Raw genomic sequence first — 22,991 nt, 5'->3', positions numbered from 1 at the left:
GACCACAGGGTGAGCGCCCCCCACTGGCCCCTCTTATACCTCTTCCATCAGGTATCTTAGCTTTCCCAGGAGTCTCCCCTCCAGGTACTGGCCAGGCTCACACTACTGAGCTCCAGTGGGCCACCAGTTGTGAGATGTAGGGTGACATGGCTGCTGGCTAACAACATCCCTTCGTGTGCTGTTGTTATTTCAGTACTTCATGTGATTGTATGTGACTCTTATGTTTTGCTTGTGTGTTCTGTACTTCTGTGGGAGAAGCCAAGGGCAAATTTCCACAGCAGTGGACAAAAGTATCGATATCTGTCTATAGGATTTTTACATAATAAAAAGAGTAAGAGCAGTGTTTACAGCTTGGCGAATAATTTTATTAAAAAATTATTACAAAACAGATGAGCAGCTTTGTAGACGGAAAGGACCTAAAGGGCAGCACAGACGCACCTCACAGACCCCCAGTGAGCCCCATGTCCGGTGCCTGTGCTGCCTTCCTCCTCCTCCTGCAGTGGATGGTGCCGGCGCCCCAGGCAGCTCTTCTCTTCTTGTGTGCCTCCTGGTCTTGCCTGTGTCTGGTCTGGACGCCCTTGTCCTGCCCCCTCAGCTGACAAACAGAGAGATGAGGTCAAACTCCAGGAGAACGAGGGGGTAAATACTGATACTGATTTACCAGGATGGATTTGCTTAGAAGGCAAATCTGGATTAATTCTGAATCTTGTAACAGCTCTGAACCTCCATGCATGCTGACTACAAGTTTGAGAGAGAGTGCAGGCTTGTGAGGTGTGCAGGGGCTCAGTGTGTCCTTCAGCACGGGGTGGGGCAGCCTGTACGAGTGACACCCTGCTCTGGACAGGGACACAAGAGGCTCTCCTCAGGGCCGTCTGCTGCTGTGAGAGGAGTGTGCAGACATCAGTGTAGGACATTATAATAATAATAATAATAATTGCTTACACTTATATAGCGCTTTTCTGGACACTCCACTCAAAGCGCTTTACAGGTAATGGGGACTCCCCTCCACCACCACCAATGTGCAGCATCCACCTGGATGATGCGACGGCAGCCATAGTGCGCCAGAACGCTCACCACACATCAGCTATCAGTGGGGAGGAGAGCAGAGTAATGTAGCCAATTCATAGAGGGGGATTATTAGGAGGCCATGATGGGGTAAAGGCCAGGGGGGAAATTTGGCCAGGACACCGGGGTTACACCCCTACTCTTTTCGAGAAGCGCCCTGGGATTTTTAATGACCACAGAGAGTCAGGACCTCGGTTTTACGTCTCATCCGAAGGACGGCGCCTGTTTACAGTATAGTGTCCCCGTCACTATACTGGGGCATTAGGACCCACATGGACCGCAGGGTGAGCGCCCCCTGCTGGCCCCACTAACACCTCTTCCAGCAGCAACCTTAGTTTTTCCCAGGAGGTCTCCCATCCAGGTACTGACCAGGCTCACACCTGCTTAGCTTCAGTGGGTTGTGTGAAGACGACGTGCTGCTGATTCATATGGGCAGATCGCGTCTCTGGTGCCAACCAGCTCCGCCCACTCTACTAAAACCCACTAACTTCACCAGCTCTGCCTACTCTGCCAGCCCCACCCACTCCCCTGGTCCTGTCCAATCCACCCACTCTATCAGTCCCACCCACTCCCCCAGCAATGCCCAATCCACCTACCCTACTCACCCTGCCAGCCCAACCCACTCTATCAGTCCCACCCACTTCCCCTGCATTGCCCAATCCACCTAACCTACTCGCCTTGCCAACCCCACCCACTCAACCAGTAACGCCCACCCCACATCCACCCATTCGGCAGCATGATTTTCTGTTTTACCCTCAGCGGGCGATTTCTTGGTGTTTCTGGGTGAAGAGGACCCTGTCACTTTTACATTGATCATAAGAGTTCTCTAGATCTAATTTAAGTATGCAGGCCTTCCTCCAGAGCAGCCGGGTTGCTCCAGGGTCCTGGAAAGCAGGACAGGGTGGAGAGGATCATGGATAGCTCCCCCACTGTATATTTGAGCTCCAGCTCTTCCCTGTGAGCCGGGTAGTGGGAACAGAGTCTGCAGCTCAGAAGACCGAATAGACTGGTTAGAAGAAAGCAACAGCAAACCTGACTGCTGCTGTGTCAGGGGCCAGGACTGGTTTTTGAGAGTCCATTAAAGAAACAGGATCAGCCTGGTAGAGTAGACCAGTGTGCTGAGGACCCTCCATGAGGCCCTGCTCCACTTCGTGCAGCGCAATGTTTCCTGTGTCCTGTCTGCCCACAGTTAATGGGACTGGCAGCTCATTCTGCACTGTGCTGTGTTGTGCAATACTAGTTTTCCGTACTGTAATAATACTGGAAAGACAGTCTCTTCCCGTTAGGAACTAACCTTTGCACTGGCCCCTCATTACTGGTGAGAAAGAAGGAAACAGAAGACAAAGCTCGAAAATACTGAGAATTTCAATAGCATATAGTGAAAATGAACAGAATACAGAACAGCAAGGCAGAGGAACAGCAAGAGACATCAGAGAAGTTGGACAGGATCGATCGTAGAGCCTCAGCTCAGCTCTTCCAGAGCTCTCATGGAGCGACCATTTGTCCACAAAACCTCAGAAGACATACCTCTGTTTCATTAATAAATAAACCCATAAATAATATAAATAGTATGAATAATTGCAGGAAAAGTAGCTTATAGTTACTGGTAATAATAATCAATAAATAAAGACAGAAATAAAAGGCTCGGGTATTTTAAAGGGAGGGTGTGAACCCAGACAGGCTGATCTCTCTCTCACTTTCGCCCAGCCGATCCAGAGAAAATCCACCAGACAGACTGCTGTCGCTGAAATCTCCACTGTTTGGCACAAGCGCAGCTCGGACTGCAGGACTAGCTTGCCTGTGAATGTTGTTAGAGTTAGGGTTAGGTTTGAGTCGTGATTTAGAGTAAGTGTTGGGGGGTTAAGGTTAGGGTTAGGGTTACATTGCAGTGAATGTGGCCGGGAAACTGCAGTGTTTTTTCAGGCAGCCTGAACCTACCTAACCCTAACCTACTTTCAGATACTTTGGCACCGACAGGGAAGGCTGCTGTCCCGCGTGCTCCCATTCGTCCTTCTCTATTTCTTTATTTTTTGTTGTTTTTCTTAAAGACATTTCATTGCCAGCAACTACTGCTGCACGCTGTATTGTTGTGCATTTGATAAATAAACTTTTATTTTATCTCCTATATGGAGAGGGTTTTTGTTTCTATACTGAATTGTTGTATTTTAAGGACTCTCAGAGCATAAAAACTATAAAGCAGATACAGAATTAGATACAGATATAAACTATTTCATCACATATTCTTAAACATTATTTAGGCAGAGATGAACCTTTTTCAGACATTGCACAGGAGCCGGGAGCCAGCAGACAAAGAGCCTGAGTTCACTGCAGGTCCCAGAGAACCTACTCTTCACCAGGTATAGAGAAAAAGAAGAAAAGGACAGAAGAGCAGTGTGATGTAATGAAAGATGGCCTTGGGAGAAAGCCACCATCTTGGCTCTAAACCCAATGCTGCTGCTTTGAGCCAAGATGGCCGCCGGTCACTTGAGAAAGCCTGCAGCGGGTCTGAATCAGAGTGAGTGAGGTGCCACACGAGGGAGCAGCCCTCAAGGGTGGGTTGAAGTGCACAGCTGAGGAGCAGGCTGGCCAGCTGAGCCAGGGATCATGGAGGCGTCAGAGGCTGGAGGAGTGTAGATGACACAGCTTGAGATCTGAGTACATCCTGTACCTTAGCCACAGACAGAGACAGAGTAAGTAAACAGAAAACCTGGCTTTGACCAAACAGGACCAGCCAGAAAGTCAGTGGAGAGTCTTCTCACAGTGTGAGGGAGGAGACTTAGCGACAAGAGAGAATGTTCAACAGAGACGAGAAGAAAGATGTTACGTGCTTGAGCAATATATTTAGCAGAAAAGCATTAACAATAGCAATGATCCGATTTCTCTGAATCTTGGTTTGAATTAATTAAACTAATTAAAAAGTTCTAAACGTTTTTTTTCTTGCAGTTTGTGAACCACTGCGTGTGTCACTGCTGGGGTCGATCAGAGAGAGGGGTCAGCTGGTCTGTGGGTCAGCGTGTGGACGTGGGGTCAGGGAGGTCAGAGGGGAGACAGGGACATCATTCAGTTACATTTTTCCAGGGGCTCCACTGGCTCCATTGGGAGGGGAAGTAGAGGTCCCGGGATCGAACACGCAGCTTACTGACACCCTTGGGGATCACGCCATTCGTGGAGCGCTCCGTCTGGGAGGGAGAGGGAGAGAGCGGGAGTCAACACACAGGGGTCATTAACTCTGTCAACAGGACACAGCAATCTGATCCCCCTGCACAGGAATCTGATCTGCAAATGTTAGTGAGACTGGACTGCAGTCATTAACCTCAGGAAACGTCACGTGTGTGGAGTGGTGGGATAAAAGCCAACAGGAGCTGGAGCGAGGAAGCAGTGTTCTGTTCTGATGGTACAGCTCTTTCGGGCATGATTTCAATATGTCTAACAGGATGACAAACAGACCACAAAAGAGCTGAGCTACAGTCTACAGATACAGTCCCTCATCCCTGAAAGAGCCGAGCCCGTCAACCAGTCTGCGGTCCTGTCCCAGAGGGAGCCGGGCCCCTCTCCCGGTCTGCGGTCCTGTCCCAGAGGGAGCCGGGCCCCTCTCCCGGTCTGCGGTCCTGTCCCAGAGGGAGCCGGGCCCCTCTCCCGGTCTGCGGTCCTGTCCCAGAGGGAGCCGGGCCCCTCTCCCGGTCTGCGGTCCTGTCCCAGAGGGAGCCGGGCCCCTCTCCCGGTCTGCGGTGCTGTCCCAGAGGGAGCCGGGCCCCTCTCCCGGTCTGCGGTCCTGTCCCAGAGGGAGCCGGGCCCCTCTCCCGGTCTGCGGTCCTGTCCCAGAGGGAGCCGGGCCCCTCTCCCGGTCTGCGGTCCTGTCCCAGAGGGAGGTGTGTGACTGGATGCAGCCCCTGCGCCAGGCTTACCCACCTTGCCGTTGTCCTGGTAGACGTACTCGATCTCGTGGCCCAGGGGGAAGTAGCTGTGAGGGCTGACCCAGCTCTGGGGGGGGTGCACGGTCACGCTGAGGGAGTGTCCCCTGCGCCGCTGGCACACGACCGTCTGGGGGGCATCTGGCTGGACTGCAGGCACAGGAGAGGCGCAGAGTCCCGACTCCGGCTCGGACCGGGGCTCGTCGGGCTGCGGCACCGGGCCGCCGGCGGGGCGGCGTACTCACTGATGTCGCGGATGTAGAAGTGCGCGGTGCGCTGGCGATAGTGCTTGCTGCTCAGCGCCTCTGCCGTCAGCACCAGGGGCTGCCTCTCCTCGGCGAAGGGAGAGCTGGAGTGGGTCAGCGTGAAGTGGAAGGTGCCCTCGTGCGCTGCGGTTGGGTGGGCAGGCCGGGCGTAGACCCAGGCGGAGGGGCCGCCCTCGTCGCTGGGGCGACAGAAACACGGTCAGTCCGGCTCGGCGCCCCGGCTCGCCGGGCTGCAGCGCGAGATCGCCGGTGCGTTACCTGCGCTGGTAGCGGACTCTGGCCAAGGCGTAGCCTTCTGGGCTCCAGGAGCAGCTGAAGGTGCAGCTGTAGGACTTGGCTGTGCAGAGCACCAGGTCTGCGAGAGGGGCACAGAGCAGAGACACACTGAGCTCACTCACGGGCACTCAGTCCCTTCCAGCTCCTGCCCTCTCACACACGACAGCCCAGGGAGCTCAGAAGTAGAAGGTGAGAAATAGAACACAACAGGACACACGGTACTATTTCTCTATTCGTCCAGCAGGGGGCTCTCTCCAGTTACCTGTGTCCTCCTCCTCTGGCTGCTCCTCCAGGACCAGGTGCATGTGGTCCAGCAGCTGCCCCGCCTCCGCCCAGCAGCTGTAGTTTCCTGTGTCGGGACTGTCGATCTCGTGAAGTGTCAGCTCGCGATCGCCGTGCTCCCTGAACGCGGACGGAGCAACCCTGTTCTTGTTGTGGGTCCAGAACACCTTCCCCTCATAGTCTGTCGTGCAGGACAAGGTCACGCTGCCCTCAGGTTTGCCCACTCTGACTAAAGGCAACACAACAGCAACACGGCTCACTCAGGAAACACACAGGAAGAGAACAGCTGAGATTCAAGTGTCTCGTAGGGATATAATTCAATGGAGCTCCTTCAAACCAGTAAGCAGTGCTCCAGAATTCTAGTGATTCTAGATAGAGAGCACTGTCCCAGTCCCAGTGAGAGCCGTGCTGTTCCAGTGAGAGAGGTGTGCACTGTCCCAGTCCCAGTGAGAGGTGTGCACTGTCCCAGGTAGAGAGGTGTGTACTGTCCCAGTCCCAGTGAGAGGTGTGCTGTTCCAGTGAGAAGTGTGGACTGCCCCAGTGAGAGCTGTGTACTGCCCCAGTCCAAGGAAGAGAGGTGTGTACTGTCCCAGTGAGAGAGGTGTGCACTGTCCCAGTCCCAGTGAGAGGTGTGTATTGTCCCAGTGAGAGAGGTGCACTGTCCCAGTGAGAGAGGTGTGTACTGTCCCAGTCCCAGTGAGAGATACACTGTCCCCGTGAGAGGTGTCCTGCCCCAGTGAGAGAGGTGAACTGTCCCAGTGAGAGAGGTGTGTACTGTCCCAGTCCCAGTGAGAGAGGTGTGTATTGTCCCAGTGAGAGAGGTGTGTACTGTCCCAGTGAGAGAGGTGTGCACTGTCCTAGTCCCAGTGAGAGGTGTGTATTGTCCCAGTGAGAGAGGTGTGCACTGTCCTAGTCCCAGTGAGAGGTGTGTATTGTCCCAGTGAGAGAGGTGTGCACTGTCCCAGTGAGAGCTGTGTACTGTCCCAGTGAGAGAGATACACTCTCCCAGTGAGAGAGGTATGTACTGTCCCAGTGAGAGAGATTTCAAAAAAGCATTTGACTTGATTTGGCATGAAAGATTGTTTTACAAACTACTACAAAGTGGCATAGGGGGCAAAGCGTACGACATCATTAAATCAATGTATTCAGAAGCAAATGTGCAGTGAAAATTGGAAACAAAAGGACCAAATTCTTCACCCAAGGCCGTGGGGTGAGACAGGGCTGCAGCCTGAGCCCAACACTGTTTAATATCTATATCAACGAATAAGCAGGAATGTTGGAACAGTCTGCAGCTCTGGCTCTCACACTACACGACACAGAAATCAAGTTCCTGCTCTACGCAGATGACCTGGTCCTGCTGTCGCCCACAGAACAGGGGCTGCAGCAGAACCTGGCACTGCTGGAACAGTACTGTCAGACCTGGGCGCTGACAGTCAATCTGGACAAGACCAGAGTTATAGTTTTCCAGAAGAGGCCAGACATCAGGGAAACAAGTACAAATTCACACTGAACAACAACACATTGGAGCACACATCCAGCTACACATATCTCGGTCTCACCATCAGCTCTTCTGGGAGTTTTGACCTGGCAGTGAAGGCACTGAGGGAGAAGGCACTCAGGGCTTTCTACGCAATAAGAAGGAGGCTCTTCAACATCAACATCAAAGAATCTGGCTCCAAATATTTGAAAGTGTAATCCAACCCATTGCCCTATACGGCAGTGAAGTGTGGGGTCCCCTCACAGACCAGGAGTACACTCAATTACACTCTGCACATGGAGATCTGTAGAAACATCCTCCATGTGCAGAGAAAAACACCTAACAACGGGTGCAGGGCCGAATTAGGCCAGTACCCACTATTGATAAACATACAGAAAAGATAATTAAACTATTGGCTACACCTAAAAAACAGCAACCAAAATTCCTACCACCACAAAGCCCTACTGAGCCAAGAGCTGAGCCCAAAACAGAGCCCCCTGAGCCAGCTGGTCCCGAGGCTCACTGACCTGAGCCACACCGACACCAGCCAGCCTCAGGACAGCACTGCTAGAGCACCACAACTCAGACACAAGCACATCACAGCACAGATCAAACAGCAATATCTCACACACTGGGACACACACACATACAAACACAACATAAACTGGAATGCTACAGAACCCTAAACAGACAATACACACTAGCCGAATATTTGACCAAGATAAGAAACAACAAAAAGAAACAGACCCTGATGAAGTACAGGCTCAGTGACCACAGCCTGGCCATAGAAACTGGGCGACACAGGCAGACCTGGCTGCCCAGAGAGGACAGGATGTGCTCCCACTGCCAGTGGGGAGAAATAGAGACAGAGGTGCACTTCCTACTGCACTGTGACAGATACTCTGGGATTAGAGAAACATTCTTCCCTAAACTCAGAAATCTAGTCCCAGAGTTTCCACACCTGCCAGAATCACCACAGCTCCCAATCCTACTGGGAGAGGAAGGAGGGAACTCAGTTGAACTGGCAGCCCAGTGTGTGATCTTCTGTCACAGCCCGAGGAACAGTGAGCCTGTCTCCCAATAATGCTCCTTCTTTCTACAGTATATGTAAATATTTTATAATATGTCTTTGTTTTAAATGTCTGTAATATGTCTGTAGATTTTACTTTATTTTTTGTTTTGTTTAATGTGAATTTCATTTTTATTTGCTTTGGCAACACTGATTGTACCCATCGGTCATGCTAATAAATTGAATTGAATTAAATTGATACACTGTCCCAGTGAGAGAGGTGTGTACTGTCCCAGTGAGAGCTGTGTACCGTCCCAGTCCCAGTGAGAGAGGTGTGTACTGTCCCAGTGAGAGCTGTGTACCGTCCCAGTCCCAGTGAGAGAGGTGTGTACTGTCCCAGTGAGAGAGGTGTGTACTGTCCCAGTCCCAGTGAGAGATACACTGTCCCCGTGAGAGGTGTCCTGCCCCAGTGAGAGGTGCACTCTCCCAGTGAGAGAGCTGTGTACTGTCCCAGTCCCAGTGAGAGAGGTGTGTACTGTCCCAGTCCCAGTGAGAGATACACTGTCCCCGTGAGAGGTGTCCTGCCCCAGTGAGAGGTGCACTCTCCCAGTGAGAGAGGCGTGTACTGTCCCAGTCCCAGTGAGAGAGGTGTGTACTGTCCCAGTCCCAGTGAGAGAGATACAGTACACTGTCCCAGCCAGTCAGAGTTTTTGCATGATCTTACGTTTCTGTGGGAAGGAGCTGAGTCCATGAGCAGCAGGCAGCAGGAAGCTCAGCAGGAGGAAACTCAGGGACCTGAGGAACATCTGAGAGACACAGGGCAGACAGGATGGCTATTAGCACAGTGTGCTTCACGTGTCTTTAATTTTACTGCATTATAAACTCAGAACAGAAAGCACTTCTTTAGATCGAGATTGTGGGAGTGTGGAACAAGCTACACAACCACATTATCCCAGACTGTACTCTGGCTTATATGCTGCAAGAAAAACCATTCTGCCCATTCAGCTTGTTCATTTATTTTAAGTAGCTAATTGATCCAAATCTCTCATCTGTCACGACCACCAGGCAGCCAAGACCAACTCGTAAGCGAGCTAATCAGCCCCAGCAGCGGGTGATTATTAACAAACGCCGCGGCACGAGTTAAAACCACCTGTTCACATTCGACCGTGCGGTGCGCAGTGCTACTTATACCATCTTCACCTGCTTCCCGCTACTCGGTATTGAGTCTACTCCTTGAGAGCTCTACCTGGCGGTTTTTCTGGTTATTGGACTCCCCTTCTGCCTTTTCGACTTTAACAGAATACCGAGCCAAGATGGATCCCGCGGACGCACAAGCCTTTCGCTCACTTTTCAATCGCCATTCCCAAGCTCTCACCCAGCTTCAATCTTCACTCCACATTCTCTCCAACCACGTCGCTAGCCTTCCGCCCTCCCCTGTCCCTTCGCCTCCAGCACAGACCACTGCTCCGATCCCTGTGATCCCGCCCACCACTCCCGGAAAGATATGACGGCAACACCGCGGGCTGTAGGGGTTTTATTGCGCAATGCTCCTTGGCTTTCCAGTTGCATCCTGAGCATTTTTTTTTTCTCCCCGGGAGCAGATCGGTTTCGCCCTTTCCTTGCTCACTGGCAAGGCTCTGGACTGGGCAGCTGTGTTGCTTGCTAGGGGAGATCTTCAGTGTGCTGATTTCTAGCTTTTTGCTGACCGGCTCCAAGCACGTTTTTCTCCAGTCAACCCGGACCTGATTAATCTCCGGCTCGCCTCGCTTCGTCAGGGTGATGGATCTCTGAATGATTATATGGCTGAATTCCAAGCCCTCGCCATGGAGTCTGATTGGAACCCTGAAGCCCTGATTTGCCTTTTTTCTAAGGGTCTCTCTGAAGATCTAAAGGACCACCTGCTGCTCTCGCCACTTCGCAATCGCTCAGGTGGTTGAACTGGACACCCGCATTCGGCTGCGGAGAGCAGAGAGTCATGATGGAAGCAGTCCTGGCCGTCCTGAAAGTACTACCCCCACGGTGCCCACTCGGCATCATGCACCCCTTTCCTTGGAGGAAAAGGAAAGGCGCCGTCGGGAGGGACTGTGTCTCTATTGCTCTGCACCTGATCACCTTCTCTCTGCTTGTCCCTTGAGACCCCCGTATCCCTCTCTAACCCTTCCGCAGCCTACTGTTAGAGTCAGTAGTACTGTTTTTTTCTCAAACCTTGTCTGGCCCTTTATTCCCAGCTGAAACTTCTTGGACTGACTTACACCTTCCCCCTTTGGTGTAGAGATGGACTCTGCTAAGGTGGCGGCCATCGATGACTGGCCAGCCCCTCGTAACTTAAAGCAAATTCAACGTTTTCTAGGTTTTGCCAATTTCTATAGACGTTTCATCAGGAACTTTAGGCAGCCCATTTCGTCCCCCTCCCAGCATTACCCACAGCCCAGGAAATGGCGTCACCGTTGGTGCAACAGGTCGTTCGGATACATGGGTTGCCCGACGATGTGGTCTCAGACAGGGGACCTCAATTTGTCTTTGCCTTTTGGAAGGCGTTCTGCCAAGCTTTAGGGACCCATGTATCTCTGACTTCGGGTTATCATCCTGAGGCCAATGGTCAGGTGGAACGGACCAACCAAAGCCTCCTGACCTTTTTGAGAGCCTTCACCTCCAACTCGCAGGATGACTGGTCATCGCTACTTCCCTGGGCAGAGTATGCCCATAATTCTCTTACCTCCTCCTCCACAGGTCTCTCTCCCTTCCTCTGCTCACTAGGTTATCAACCCACTCTCATTCCTGTCACCCCTCCGGACACGGCGGTGCCGTCGGTGCGTCAATATATTTCCAAGCTGCGCAGGACCTGGAGCATGGCGAGGACAGCTCTCCCCAAGTCAACCCAGCGCCAGGCCAAATGCGCAAACTGACACCGCAGACCAGCCCCCCCGTTTTCGCAGAGGACAGTTTGTTTGGCTATCAACAAGGAACCTGCCTTCCAAGAAGCTCAGGCCTAGGTATATCGGCCCCTTCAGGATACTCTCCCGGATCACCCCAGTTACCTTCCGTCTTGCACTTCCCCCCACCCTTAAAATCCACCCGTCTTTCCACGTCTCCCTCCTGAAACCCTTCTACCGCTCGCCTCTTGCGGCTCCCCAACGTCGCCCGCCACCCCCGCGTCGCATTCTGGGGCACCAGGCATATTCAGTCCACAAGATCCTCGACTCTAGATGGAACCGCGGTACCCTTCAGTATCTGGTTGACTGGGAGGGTTATAGCCCTGAAGAAAGATCTTGGGTCCCGGAGAAGGGTATTTTGGACCCTACGCTAATCGGAGACTTCCACAGGGACTATCCCGATCGTCCGTCTCGGGCGTACTGTCACGACCGCCAGGCAGCCAAGACCAACTCGTAAGCGAGCTAATCAGCCCCAGCAGCCGGTGATTATTAACAAACGCCGCCGCACGAGTCAAAACCACCTGTTCACATTCCACCGTGCGGTGCGCAGTGCTACTTATACCATCTTCACCTGCTTCCCGCTGCTCGGTATTGAGTCTATTCCTTGAGAGCTCTACCTGGCGGTTTTTCCCGTACCTCGTTTTTCTGGTTAGTGGACTCCCCTTCTGCCTTTTCGACTTTGCACCCCGCCTCTCGCCTCGGACTGTTTGCTACCGGAGGTCTCATTGGATTACAATTTGCCTTTCGCCTTTTGACCACGACCTTGCCTCTCGTTTTTTGGATTGTTCGCCTGCCTCATTTATTACCCACACCTGCGTCTGCACAGGATCCTTGTATCTTCCCACCAGGGATTCCTAATATCATCCAGCTGTTTCTTGAAAGATGACAGGGTATCAGATCAAGCAACATGGCTGGGCAGCTTGTTCCAGACCCCCACAAATCTTTGTGCCTCACGTTATTTTCAAAGTTTCTTTCAGGAAACTGGATGAGAAGCCAAGATCAATTAGCTAATAGTGATGACACTGACTGTAGGTAGGTTAGATAAATGAAACATGACAGGGGGCTATTGTTCCAAAATGTCATGACTGTATTATAAAAACAGTCTGGGAGCAACACTAATGCAAAACAAACAGAGTACACATCATACTCACGTCTGCTGGGAGAGCAGGCTGGTGAGACAGACCCAGGACAGCAGTAATTCAGATGAAGACTTCAACCCACACTTCTGTTCACAGTTTCAATGGGACCTAAATGGAATTTTATTCATTGGCTGTTATTGGATTTAACAAGTACTACCTTGGAGCAGTGATAAATCATCCATTTTCCCAAACCAAAAGCATTTCATTTCTGCATTTCTTCTTGTAGCCAATAACTATTAGCTCTATGCCTGAATAAAACTCCTAAAACTGGGCAACAGTACAAGGAGTAGGATCACTCTGGCTACCCATGACTTCACCTGTCTCTGGGACAGCAGTGGATCAGCTCAGATCAATATAAACATTGACCTGAAACAGGAGGCACCCTTCATACCCACTGATCGATCAGTCTTTCTATTGCTCAACAGCTGCAATACCCCTTAGGAATCATTTAATCATTTATCCTGAAATGCCTGATTTTGTTAGTTTGCTGCATCTGAAAACTCACTCCATATTTTCTTTCTCCAAATCTGTACACTTGCAAACTCCGGCCAGCATTCTGAACTGTGTTACTATTTAAAGGGGAACTGCAATGCTATTTTTATACTTCAGGGTTAGAAAGAATCAGCACTGATGTGTGCATTTCAAAGTGCAATAACAGTAAAATGAGTAAACCTCAAGTTTACATCACAAAATGGAGGAAATGTCCAGGTATGCGCAGCGCCATGTTCTGTAGTTCAGAACGTCCAGTGCCGTCTGTGGCCCCATCACACTGTAAACAAGCAGGTGACTTCAGCTCTTTTAGTCCAATAGATATATTGCTCTCAACTTGCAGACGGTTGTACTTGTTAACTCTGCCTGCAGATCATGTCGGAACATTTCTGCGGTGAAATATCTGCTGCACAACCTGTGTTTATAGGCCTGTACATCCCTAAACTATTTAATACCGAGAAAAGTGAGCAGGAACGACACACTGACTGGAGAGCACTGAACACTGCCAATCTGCACACTGAAGAGCACTGCACACTGACTGGAGAGCACTGCACACTGTCAATCTGCACACTGTCTGAAGAGCACGGCACACTGTCAATCTGCACACTGACTGAAGAGAACTGAACACTGTCAATCTGCACACTAAAGAGAACTGAACACTGTGAGTCTGGACACTGACAAGCTGCTTTAACAGCAACATTTGTTTATTTTTTTACTGTATTTTTAAAATAGTACATCAATAAATATTAAATCTTTTAATTAAAGAAGAGAATCTATTTTGTCTTAGTTGTGCACAGACGAACCCCCCAGGATGATCACGGAGTCACTTCCTCTTTTCCCTGTCCCCAGACCGGCCTGAGGCTGTGTGAACACAGCGCCTCCAACAGGCGGACACAGACACCCCTTCCCAGCCGACGGCCCCCTCTGGCCGGGGATCAGGGAGAGGAGCTCCTGCTTTTTAACCAGCATAACACTGAAGCTCCCTGGTCCTAGTGTCCTGTCACACGGTGCCTGGTCACCAGGAAGTGTAGCAGGAGTGTGTGAGGGGTCCCGTCTGCTTCGGGCAGCGCTACACTCTTGTGGGCACAGAGCCTCACTGCGTCTTCCTCAGGGGTCTGGGACAAGAGACGCCCATGCTCTGAGTATTTCACCTGCCCTGAGACCACACAACAGCAATGTGTAGACTTAACCTTCACTTGAATGATATTGATGCTTAATTACCTTGCAGGGCTTTGATAATACAACTGCCCTCTGTCAAGGGGAAAATCAGATGGAGTTTTTTCCATCAGATGTTCTCTTTAAAAGATTGAGCTTGTCTTTAGAATGGTAATTTGCACAGGCTCCCAGCCCCGCACACGATGCGAAGGAACTGTTACTGTGTGTAAAGAACTGTCCACAGCTCATGACAGGCCCTGCCAATTAACCCGAACATGTATAAAAACACGATCATGACGGAATTTAAATTAGAATGGCTGCAATCGATGGGTTCAAATAGAATTGAAAGATGGATTTGAGATGCTAATTAGAAACCCATTCAGACCCTCAAACTGGACTGTTGCATCACATGGAGACTAGATCCCTGGACTGCTGCAGCCCAGCGGTGCAGATAATAATAATAATAATAATAAACTTTATTTTATATAGCGCCTTTAAAGGTGGCTTCTCAAAGCGCTTTACAGGATGACAACAACAATAAATAAGAAGACTACAACAATAAATAAGAAGATTTCACAAGATAGGACACAATTATAATTACAACAATACAACAATAACAATAGAGGGGACCGTGGAAGGTGGTACTAAGAAGAGCAGAGGGGTGAAGAGTGGAACAGTTCAGTAAAGGCTTTTCTGAAGAAGAGGGTTTTGAGTCTGGATTTGAAGGAGTTTAGAGAAGGTGACTCTCTTATATCCTTGGGGAGAGAGTTCCAGAGCTTGGAGGCATAACAGGAGAAGGCCCTGTCACCCATATAATGAAGACGGGCTTGGGGGACAGTAAGGAGAGCAGAGTTAGAAGAGCGAAGGTTGCGAGGTGGGGAATAGGGCGATAATAGTTCAGACAGGTACTGAGGTGCCAAGCCATGCAGAGCCTTGTAGGTGAGCATGAGGATTTTAAAGTCGACGCGAAACCTGACAGGAAGCCAGTGCAAGGACTCCAGGATAGGAGTAATGTGAACATGTGAACGCAGCCCCCCTCTCTCCCGCTGGGAACACCGGCGTGGCGTGAGAGCACCGGAGACGGGATTCTGGGGCCATCCTCCCCTCTCCCCCGTGCGCGCCATGGCCAAGTGTGGCGAGTGTGTGTCATGTGTGTGTGTCATGTGTGTGTGGCAGTGTGGCGAGTGTGTGTCGTGTGTGTGTGTCATGTGTGTGTGGCAGTGTGGCGAGTGTGTGTCGTGTGTGTGTGTCATGTGTGTGTGGCAGTGTGGCGAGTGTGTGTCATGTGTGTGTGGCAGTGTGGCGAGTGTGTGTCGTGTGTGTGTGTCATGTGTGTGTGGCAGTGTGGCGAGTGTGTGTCGTGTGTGTGTGTCATGTGTGTGTGGCAGTGTGGCGAGTGTGTGTCGTGTGTGTGTGTCGTGTGTGTGGCAGTGTGGCGAGTGTGTGTCGTGTGTGTGTGTCATGTGTGTGTGGCAGTGTGGCGAGTGTGTGTCGTGTGTGTGTGTCATGTGCGTGTGGCAGTGTGGCGAGTGTGTGTCGTGTGTGTGTGGCAGCGTGGCGAGTGTGTGTCATGTGTGTGTGGCAGCGTGGCGAGTGTGTGTCATGTGTGTGTCATGTGTGTGTGGCAGCGTGGCGAGTGTGTGTCATGTGTGTGCGGCAGCGTGGCGAGTGTGTGTCGTGTGTGTGTGGCAGTGTGGCGAGTGTGTGTCGTGTGTGTGTCATGTGTGTGTGGCAGCGTGGCGAGTGTGTGTCATGTGTGTGCGGCAGCGTGGCGAGTGTGTGTCATGTGTGTGCGGAGAACGCTCCCCCGCGCATCTGTGCGGGATTCCGCCTGTGCTGTTCCGAGTGAGGACGCCAGAGAGCCGAACTAGTCTGAAAACGTCTCCCCCACCAGCAGCGCTCAGAAAGAGGCACTCTCGAGAACATGCAGCTTTCTGTATCTGGCCTAATCTCCACGCTGTTCACGAAGCTGTCGCGGGCTCTCTGGAGATCGGTATCACACGGACAGAGGGGCGGGGGCTTCTGTCCCTTACTGGAGAGACACCCCGTTCTGCGCGATCCCCACACTGGTCAGCGAGTTCATCGCTCGTTTCAGTGTGCAGGAAGGCCGAGCTCTGTCGTGCTTAATAGTCGATTCAATAAACATTGTGAGTATGCTGATGTGACTGTCTTGCATTGCTGCGCGTTTACAGGCGACCTAATTCAAGGGGCGCGAATGTGCGTACTGTACGGGCTATAGGCGACTGTCCACCTGCACACTCGCACCTCAGGTACGGAGATGCGCTCTGTGGTGCTCGACTGTACAAGTAAGACCCACAAACGGCTGTTTCCACAGCAGTGACCCGTCCACAGCACGACCGTGGGCTGTCCGGGCAGTCGAGGGCTCGGCGCGCGTTCGCGACGTGATTATCGACACTTTTTACAAAAGAAAACGGAAAAAAAACTGAAAGCCGAGATGTAGACAAGTCACCGCGCGTGTAGGATTCAGTTTAGATAATGCGAAGAATCTCGATTTCCATCAACTTCACACCTTATATATGCGCCTTTACAGCCTTCCGAGAAAGGCACCAGCGGGACGGGAGAAACGCTGGTGAGTACAAGCCGCACCTCCGTGTCCGCTGTCTGGCGTTTCAACATGTAAACGGCACCAACTACCACCACCGCTGCTGCTGCAACCCGATAACGGGTGGTTTATATTTTACCTGACGGTCTTCATGTACCTGTCTAGCCGGACAGACGCCATCGCCTCTCCCGGCACCGCCGTCCGTCTGGACCCGCACTCCCCGGCGGGCCGCCGCTGAGCGGCTCCGACCCACCTGCCTGTCTCAGCCGACAGGAAGGGTTTCAAACCGCGGGAGGTCTCCAGCGGCGGCCAGAGGAGACCCCTTCACCTGCGAGCGCCCTGGTGCGCGGGTGTCCGGGCGGACTGCGGGCGTCGACGTACCCCGCGGGTCACGGGTGCAGAGTCTCCTCTCTCGCGGGCGAAATCCCACGGGATGCACATCCACTGGGAACTGCAGCGCCTGCCCCGGGACCGGACGGGTGTCCGTCCCACGGAGCAGCCAGGAGGGCGCGTGCAGGTGGGGTCTGTGGAGATACGGCCCGAGTCGCCTCACTCACCTCGTGGAACTGACCAGGCGCGGGCTGCGTGGCACGGCGTGGCTCTTGCGTGGGTCCTCGCTCGGGGGACGCGGTGTCAGGCGGTGAGAGTCGAGCTCTGCTGTCTCGAGGCTGACGCGCACCTATTTATCGCCGGGTGACACCCACTCGCGGCCTAGGGGGCGCTGTGCGCTGAGCGGTATCCGGGTTCTCCGTACGGCCCGCGGGCGCGCAGGAATTCCAGCGCTCGGAAACTTGGCTGGGTTTTGAGAATCGGTATTCAGCTCTTTCCTCAGAAGACCTGATCCCAGAAGGTACGCTATCCGAGCCTCGATCATGTGTGTCTGATTCAGTTAAGGGAAGTCGACGTCTCTTTTTGTTTTCTTTTTAAGAAACAGTCTTGTCACGTTCGTTTCTTTCGAAGTAAAACTCGATTCCAGCTGAAGAGCATCATGTATTTGTACTTCCGCCCTTCAAAACACATTGCTAACAGATGTTTCCAGATTTAATACTGCTTCCCTGGATGTTCTGTAATGGATAGGGATAGCTTAATTAACGTTAACTACCGTTATGGAATAAAGGAGCAGTGGGCAGGGTTCTGGACACCTAACTGGGAGAGGTTGTGGGTTCAAATCCCAGGTGAGATACAGCCCTTGTACCCCTGAGCCACGTGCTTCACCTGAAGGTATCTAAATCCTTTTGAATTTCGTTTGCTAAACTGCAGCGGCAGATGCTAATCCTTCCAGTTCGGTGTCACCTGCAGACTTGATTGGTGTGCAGACTAGTGCTCATGAGACTCGAACCCTGACACGGCCTGAAGGGAGACGCAGTCTTCACGCAGATCCCTGTGTCCCAGAGGACAGGAGGACAGGTACGGACACCAGGAGCCATCCAGACCATCTGGCCTGTCCGTGTTTTTCAGTAGCCAATGGGTCTCGGGATCGTGTCCAGTGTGTTCGGGCTCCGATCACACGGCTGGGCAGCCTGTTCCTGTCTCCCGGCACCCTCATACTCCTTGTCACCCCAGGAGACACAAGGGGGCTTCGGGGGGAGGAAGAGCTGGGATCTGGGGGTACAGCAGTCTGGGAAGTCGGGATTTCAGTTCCTCTCCTGCTCCTCAGTGAGGGATGAAGCTGTTCTCGTTCCTCTGCCACCAGCACACACTGGCGCAGTCAGCCGTGCTCAAACCCACCAGCTTCTTCACAGTTTTTACTGCAGGCTGTGAACTGGATTTTAATAACGAGCGACTGTCTCTTGCCAGAATGGGCAAAAGAAGAAGCCAACTGGTTTCTAAGAAAGCTGTTGACTGCTGGGGGGGTGTGAGCGACTCTGTGCTTCTAGTTTCCTATCTGAGCTTCTGTCACTATTCTCTCAGGCTAGTCCCAGGGGTCGAACCCTCTTGTGGTGAGATTGGAGAACATGGATGTTCAATTTAGAGGAGAAGTCTTTGGTTCCTTAAACTGTTCTGCCTCGTGCGTCAGTGCTGCCTTCAGCATTTCCTGCGAGCCCTGTCTCTGGGGCACAGTGTACCCCCAGACATGAGCAGGGCTCCCCACCCACATCGCACTCCCTCCCCGGGTGTTCAGACTGCTCTCAAAGTGCCTCTGATCTCAGGTTAATAACTAATCTTTCACAGGGTACTTTACCACATGAATTCTAGAAACCAAAGTACACAAAACTCTACGACTTGCTTTTCCAAAAATTTTAGTTCCTTCTTCCTGGAAGTCTAGCCAGGTCTGCCATTCTGAAAGTCAGACGGACAAGCCCTTGCAGCACCAGAGTAGGATACAGTCCTGAGCGGTGGCACCAGTCTACAGTGCAGTGTCCTGGCTAAGTGCCCAGCTCTGGTGCTTCCCATAACCCTTGGTTTGCCTTTTCACTATTATAGGTTAAAACGGTTATATTTTTCTCTCCAAATTAAATAATGATGCAGTATAGTTTTTAGAATTAGATTTTCTTACAGTGTGCACAATTCTGTATTGACTTGATAGACAGACTGCACTAATTGTCATCTTCTCGATTATCAATTCAGCTGTCACAAGTCACAGGTCTGTGTTGCCTCAGGTGTGTGCCATTATAGTTGTGTGTTGTCATACGTGTGTGCTGTCACAGGTGTGTGTTACCTCAGGTGTGTGTCTCACAGGCGTGTTTTGCCTCAGGTATGTTCTCACAGGTGTGTGTTGTCTAAAGTTGTGTGCTTGCACAGGTCGGCACTGTCACGGATGTATGTTGTTGAACACAGGTGTGTGTGTTGTCACAGGAGTATGCTGTCACAGGTGTGTGTTTCCTCAAATGTGTGTTGTCACAGTTGTGTGCTGTTGCAGGTGTGTGTTAGCGCAGGTGTGTGCTGCCTCAAGTGTGTGCAGTTGAAGGTGTATGTTGCCATAGGTGTGTGTTGTCACAGGTGTGTGCTGCCTCAGATGCGTGCAGTTGCAGGTCTATGCTGTCACAGGTGTGACAGGGGCGCCTCAACAGTGCTGGTATAGTGTGAAGGAACTGAACAATATACACTGATCTGACAGGACCTACTGAGCAAGAAGGCTTCCAGCCCATCTAGCCTGTTGGATGTTAGATGAGCAGCGAATTTGGTCTGCGGATCTCACACAGGCCTTCTTTGATATCAGCTTTAAAACACGGCTTGGCACCTAGTGCTAGACCCTCTCAACTTCACTGTTTGTTCTGAAGAAATTCACTGGGTTTACTTTGTTACGACTTTCTGGACTAGCGATACTTTGATCCGGTCCCCTGCGTAGTGTTCTCTGTTGTAGATTAAAAAGTTTCAGTTTGAAATTAGAAGGGCAAAAATATTTGGAATAACTCTCAGAAATATCAGTGTACCAACTCTCCCGAACAGCCCTTTTCAATCCTGCAGCTCGCCAGTGAAAGCGAATGTCCTGTAGCTGGACAGACTGGGGGCCCGCTGGGGAGAGATCGCTGGGGGGGGCCCGTCCACGCGAAACCGCAGCGGCGGGGGGGGCTCTGTGAGGGGAGAGATCGCTGGGGGGAGCCCGTCCACATGAAACCGCAGCGGCGGGGGGCGCAGCTGAGCGAGAGCTGGCGGGATTCTCACACAGGATGACACTGTTCCTCAGCAGACTTCCCTGTTCACACGCCACCTACACGTGCCGGGCTGCCCTTTCTGTAGTCTCACACACGGAAATCCCGGCTCTGAGCTCAGAGCTCTCCTGCTCGCAGACACACAGTCATTGTCTCTACCTTGTAGGAGTCACTTCTGGAAAGCATGGATAACCTCAGTGTCCAGTGTGTGTACCTCTCTGGGCTTGTACACTGAACACAGTGCCTATAGAGATTTACCTGTCCACTGAACACAGTGCTTATAGAGATCTTCCTATCCACTGAACACAGTTTGTATATCTAATAAGTCTGAGGTGCGTGGTCAAAAAAGGCTTTATGGAAATGGAAACACATATTAGGCAATATATTCAGAGCTCAGCAGGAACTGCAACAACGGATGACTGCCTGGTAAAAGTCTAAAATATTATATATTATATATGATATAAAATCTTTTTATTCAAGAAGAAAAGATGCCAATTCTGTAAATCTGTGTTCTGACTCTGGTCACAGTCTTCTTGAACAGGACTGTCTGTTGTGTGTTCTGTCTCTGGTCACAGACGGCTTGAACAGGGCTGTGTTTTGTGATCTGTCTCTTGTCACAACCTATCCCTTTTGTGTAAAACAGCTTCCCTGAATTATGTTTACATATATACTGTAAGTTTCATTGAAATAATCTTTCTTTTAATTAACAAAAATACCACTACACAGCACTCAGACCCGAGCAGGCTAAGTGTATTGCCTCTGAACCTGTGTTCTCCCATTGAGCTCTTTCCACAATAAGGAATCGTGGATTAAAAATCTAAAAGTTTGGTTTTGTATGTCAGCTGTTTTTACAACAGGGAAACCACATGGAGAAGTAGTATTCAGAGGCTCAGGGAAGTGAAACCTTCAGCAGAGAGGATGAAAGCTTCAGATAACACATAGGCCAAGCCCAATACACCGCTGAACACACACATTGTGGGTGACACACATCTGGAGAAACTCATTGATGCACACCTGGAGACACACTGTGGGTGATACAAATGGACACACATTGTAGGCGATATGCAGCTGAAGAGACACTGTGCTTGGCCCACAGCTGGAGAGACACACTGTGCCTGGCACACAGCTGGATCTGAACACTGTGGGTGACATAGCTGGAGATGAACACTGTGCCTGGCACACAGCTGGAGAGACATACTGTGGGTGACAGCTGGAGCTGAACACTGTGCCTGGGCCAAAGCTTGAGAGACACACTGTGGGTGACTCACAGCTGGAGAGATATACAATTTGCTTGTCACACAACTAGTGAAAGACATTGTGCCTGGCACACAGCTTCACAGACACACTGGGCCTTGCACACAGCTTCACAGACACACTGGGCCAGGCACACAGCTTCACAGACACACTGGGCCTGGCACACAGCTTCACAGACACACTGGGCCAGGCACACAGCTTCACAGACACACTGGGCCTGGCACACAGCTTCACAGACACACTGGGCCAGGCAGACAGCTTCACAGACACACTGGGCCAGGCACACAGCTTCAGAGACACACTGGGCCAGGCACACAGCTTCACAGACACACTGGGCCTGGCACACAGCTTCACAGACACACTGGGCCTGGCACACAGCTTCAGAGACACACTGGGCCAGGCACACAGCTTCACAGACACACTGGGCCTGGCACACAGCTTCACAGACACACTGGGCCTGGCACACAGCTTCAGAGACACACTGGGCCAGACACACAGCTTCACAGACACACTGGGCCAGGCACACAGCTTCAGAGACACACTGGGCCAGACACACAGCTTCACAGACACACTGGGCCTGGCACACAGCTTCAGAGACACACTGGGCCAGACACACAGCTTCACAGACACACTCCAATCTATTGACTGAGGTGGATGGGGAACACGCAGGCTCAGGTGTGATGTGAGCTCAGGTGTGAAGGGGAGTCCAGAACCCTGAACCGTCAGTGAGTCGTGATGGTCGATCTCTGAAGTGTCTCGCCGAGTCTGGAGGGCAGGCTCAGGCGACCTGCGCGGGCGTGCTGTCCAGTGATGATGCACTGCAACTATTTATTTTGAGGGTTGATCTTTAAAAATCTGACAAGCTGTGTTCAAGATAAACACAAATATGTGGTGAGGGTGTGATAGAGCCTGTCTCTGTGCTGTGCTGGTGGTTTCTCTCTCTGGTGCTGTGTGGGACTTTTATTTTAATACTGAGGAAGTAAGATCAGCATGATGACCTGCTTGACTTGACACATTACTGAGCTCAGTAGATGTTAAGAACAAGATGCACGCTCTGAGTACTTCTCACATTCTCCACAGTCTGTGACAGTGTCCCGAGGGCCACCGGCTCGAGAGCCGAGAGACTCCCTTACCCAGCGGTGCCATGAGCAGCGAGGCGCCCGAGAGACAGCCCATCACAGGACACTGGTCCCATCGCTCGGACCTCCGGAACCGCCGCCTGTCAGTCACCAAACCGACATGCAGTGGGACGGTTCTGGCGAGGAGTCTGGCGTCGGACCGGAGGCTGGGGGCGGCCGAGACACAGTGGATCCAGTCCCACCTGTAAATGAGCTGCACAGCTGACAGAAGAAAACCTCCGGGTCTCCTGGGACTCGGACCTGAACTGGAACAGTTACAAACGAGAGGAGGCCCGTCCAGTCCATTTGGAAGTTAGTAGTTTAACTGATCCAAGGATCTCATCCAGCTGTTTCTCGAAAGAAACCATTGTTGCTGGGTAGATAGTTCCACACTCCAACAACCCTTTGTGTAAAGCAGTGCCTCCTGTTCTTGGTTGTAAATAAACTGCCATTTCCACTTC

General features: G+C 51.6%; 1 protein-coding gene and 1 long non-coding RNA gene across 11 annotated transcripts; one reads left to right on the top strand and one right to left on the bottom strand.

The window, feature by feature from the left end:
* Positions 1–343: 343 nt before the first annotated feature.
* On the bottom strand, positions 344–17,270 carry il12b2 (interleukin 12B 2). Of its 8 annotated transcripts, XM_088630781.1 has the most exons (9): positions 17,123–17,213; positions 12,371–12,466; positions 9,011–9,092; positions 5,781–6,029; positions 5,501–5,597; positions 5,222–5,421; positions 4,975–5,126; positions 4,134–4,244; positions 344–595 (listed from the first exon to the last, which is right to left on the bottom strand). In XM_088630781.1, exons 3-9 carry the CDS (start codon positions 9,090–9,092, stop codon positions 440–442), a joined length of 1,047 nt encoding a protein of 348 aa, XP_088486907.1. In that variant the 5' UTR covers positions 12,371–12,466; positions 17,123–17,213; the 3' UTR covers positions 344–439. The 8 variants fall into 8 exon arrangements, with proteins under 8 accessions (XP_088486907.1, XP_088486906.1, XP_088486910.1 ...); XM_088630780.1 differs by lacking the exon at positions 12,371–12,466 and having other exon boundaries at positions 17,123–17,270; XM_088630784.1 differs by lacking the exons at positions 12,371–12,466; positions 17,123–17,213 and adding an exon at positions 16,723–16,860.
* Positions 15,623–22,991, top strand: LOC148673866 (uncharacterized). Of its 3 annotated transcripts, XR_015936147.1 has the most exons (3): positions 15,623–16,149; positions 17,826–17,972; positions 22,493–22,991. It is a non-coding gene; the product is annotated as an uncharacterized LOC148673866 (long non-coding RNA). The 3 variants fall into 3 exon arrangements; XR_015936148.1 differs by lacking the exons at positions 15,623–16,149; positions 17,826–17,972 and adding an exon at positions 17,319–17,415; XR_015936146.1 differs by lacking the exon at positions 15,623–16,149 and having other exon boundaries at positions 17,439–17,972.

Source organism: Lepisosteus platostomus, chromosome 4, assembly GCF_059453375.1.
Source record: "Lepisosteus platostomus isolate fLepPlt1 chromosome 4, fLepPlt1.hap1, whole genome shotgun sequence".
Taxonomy (NCBI): domain Eukaryota; kingdom Metazoa; phylum Chordata; class Actinopteri; order Semionotiformes; family Lepisosteidae; genus Lepisosteus; species Lepisosteus platostomus.
The sequence above is the reverse complement of the archived record's forward strand: the minus strand, read 5'-3'. Positions and strand labels throughout refer to the sequence as shown.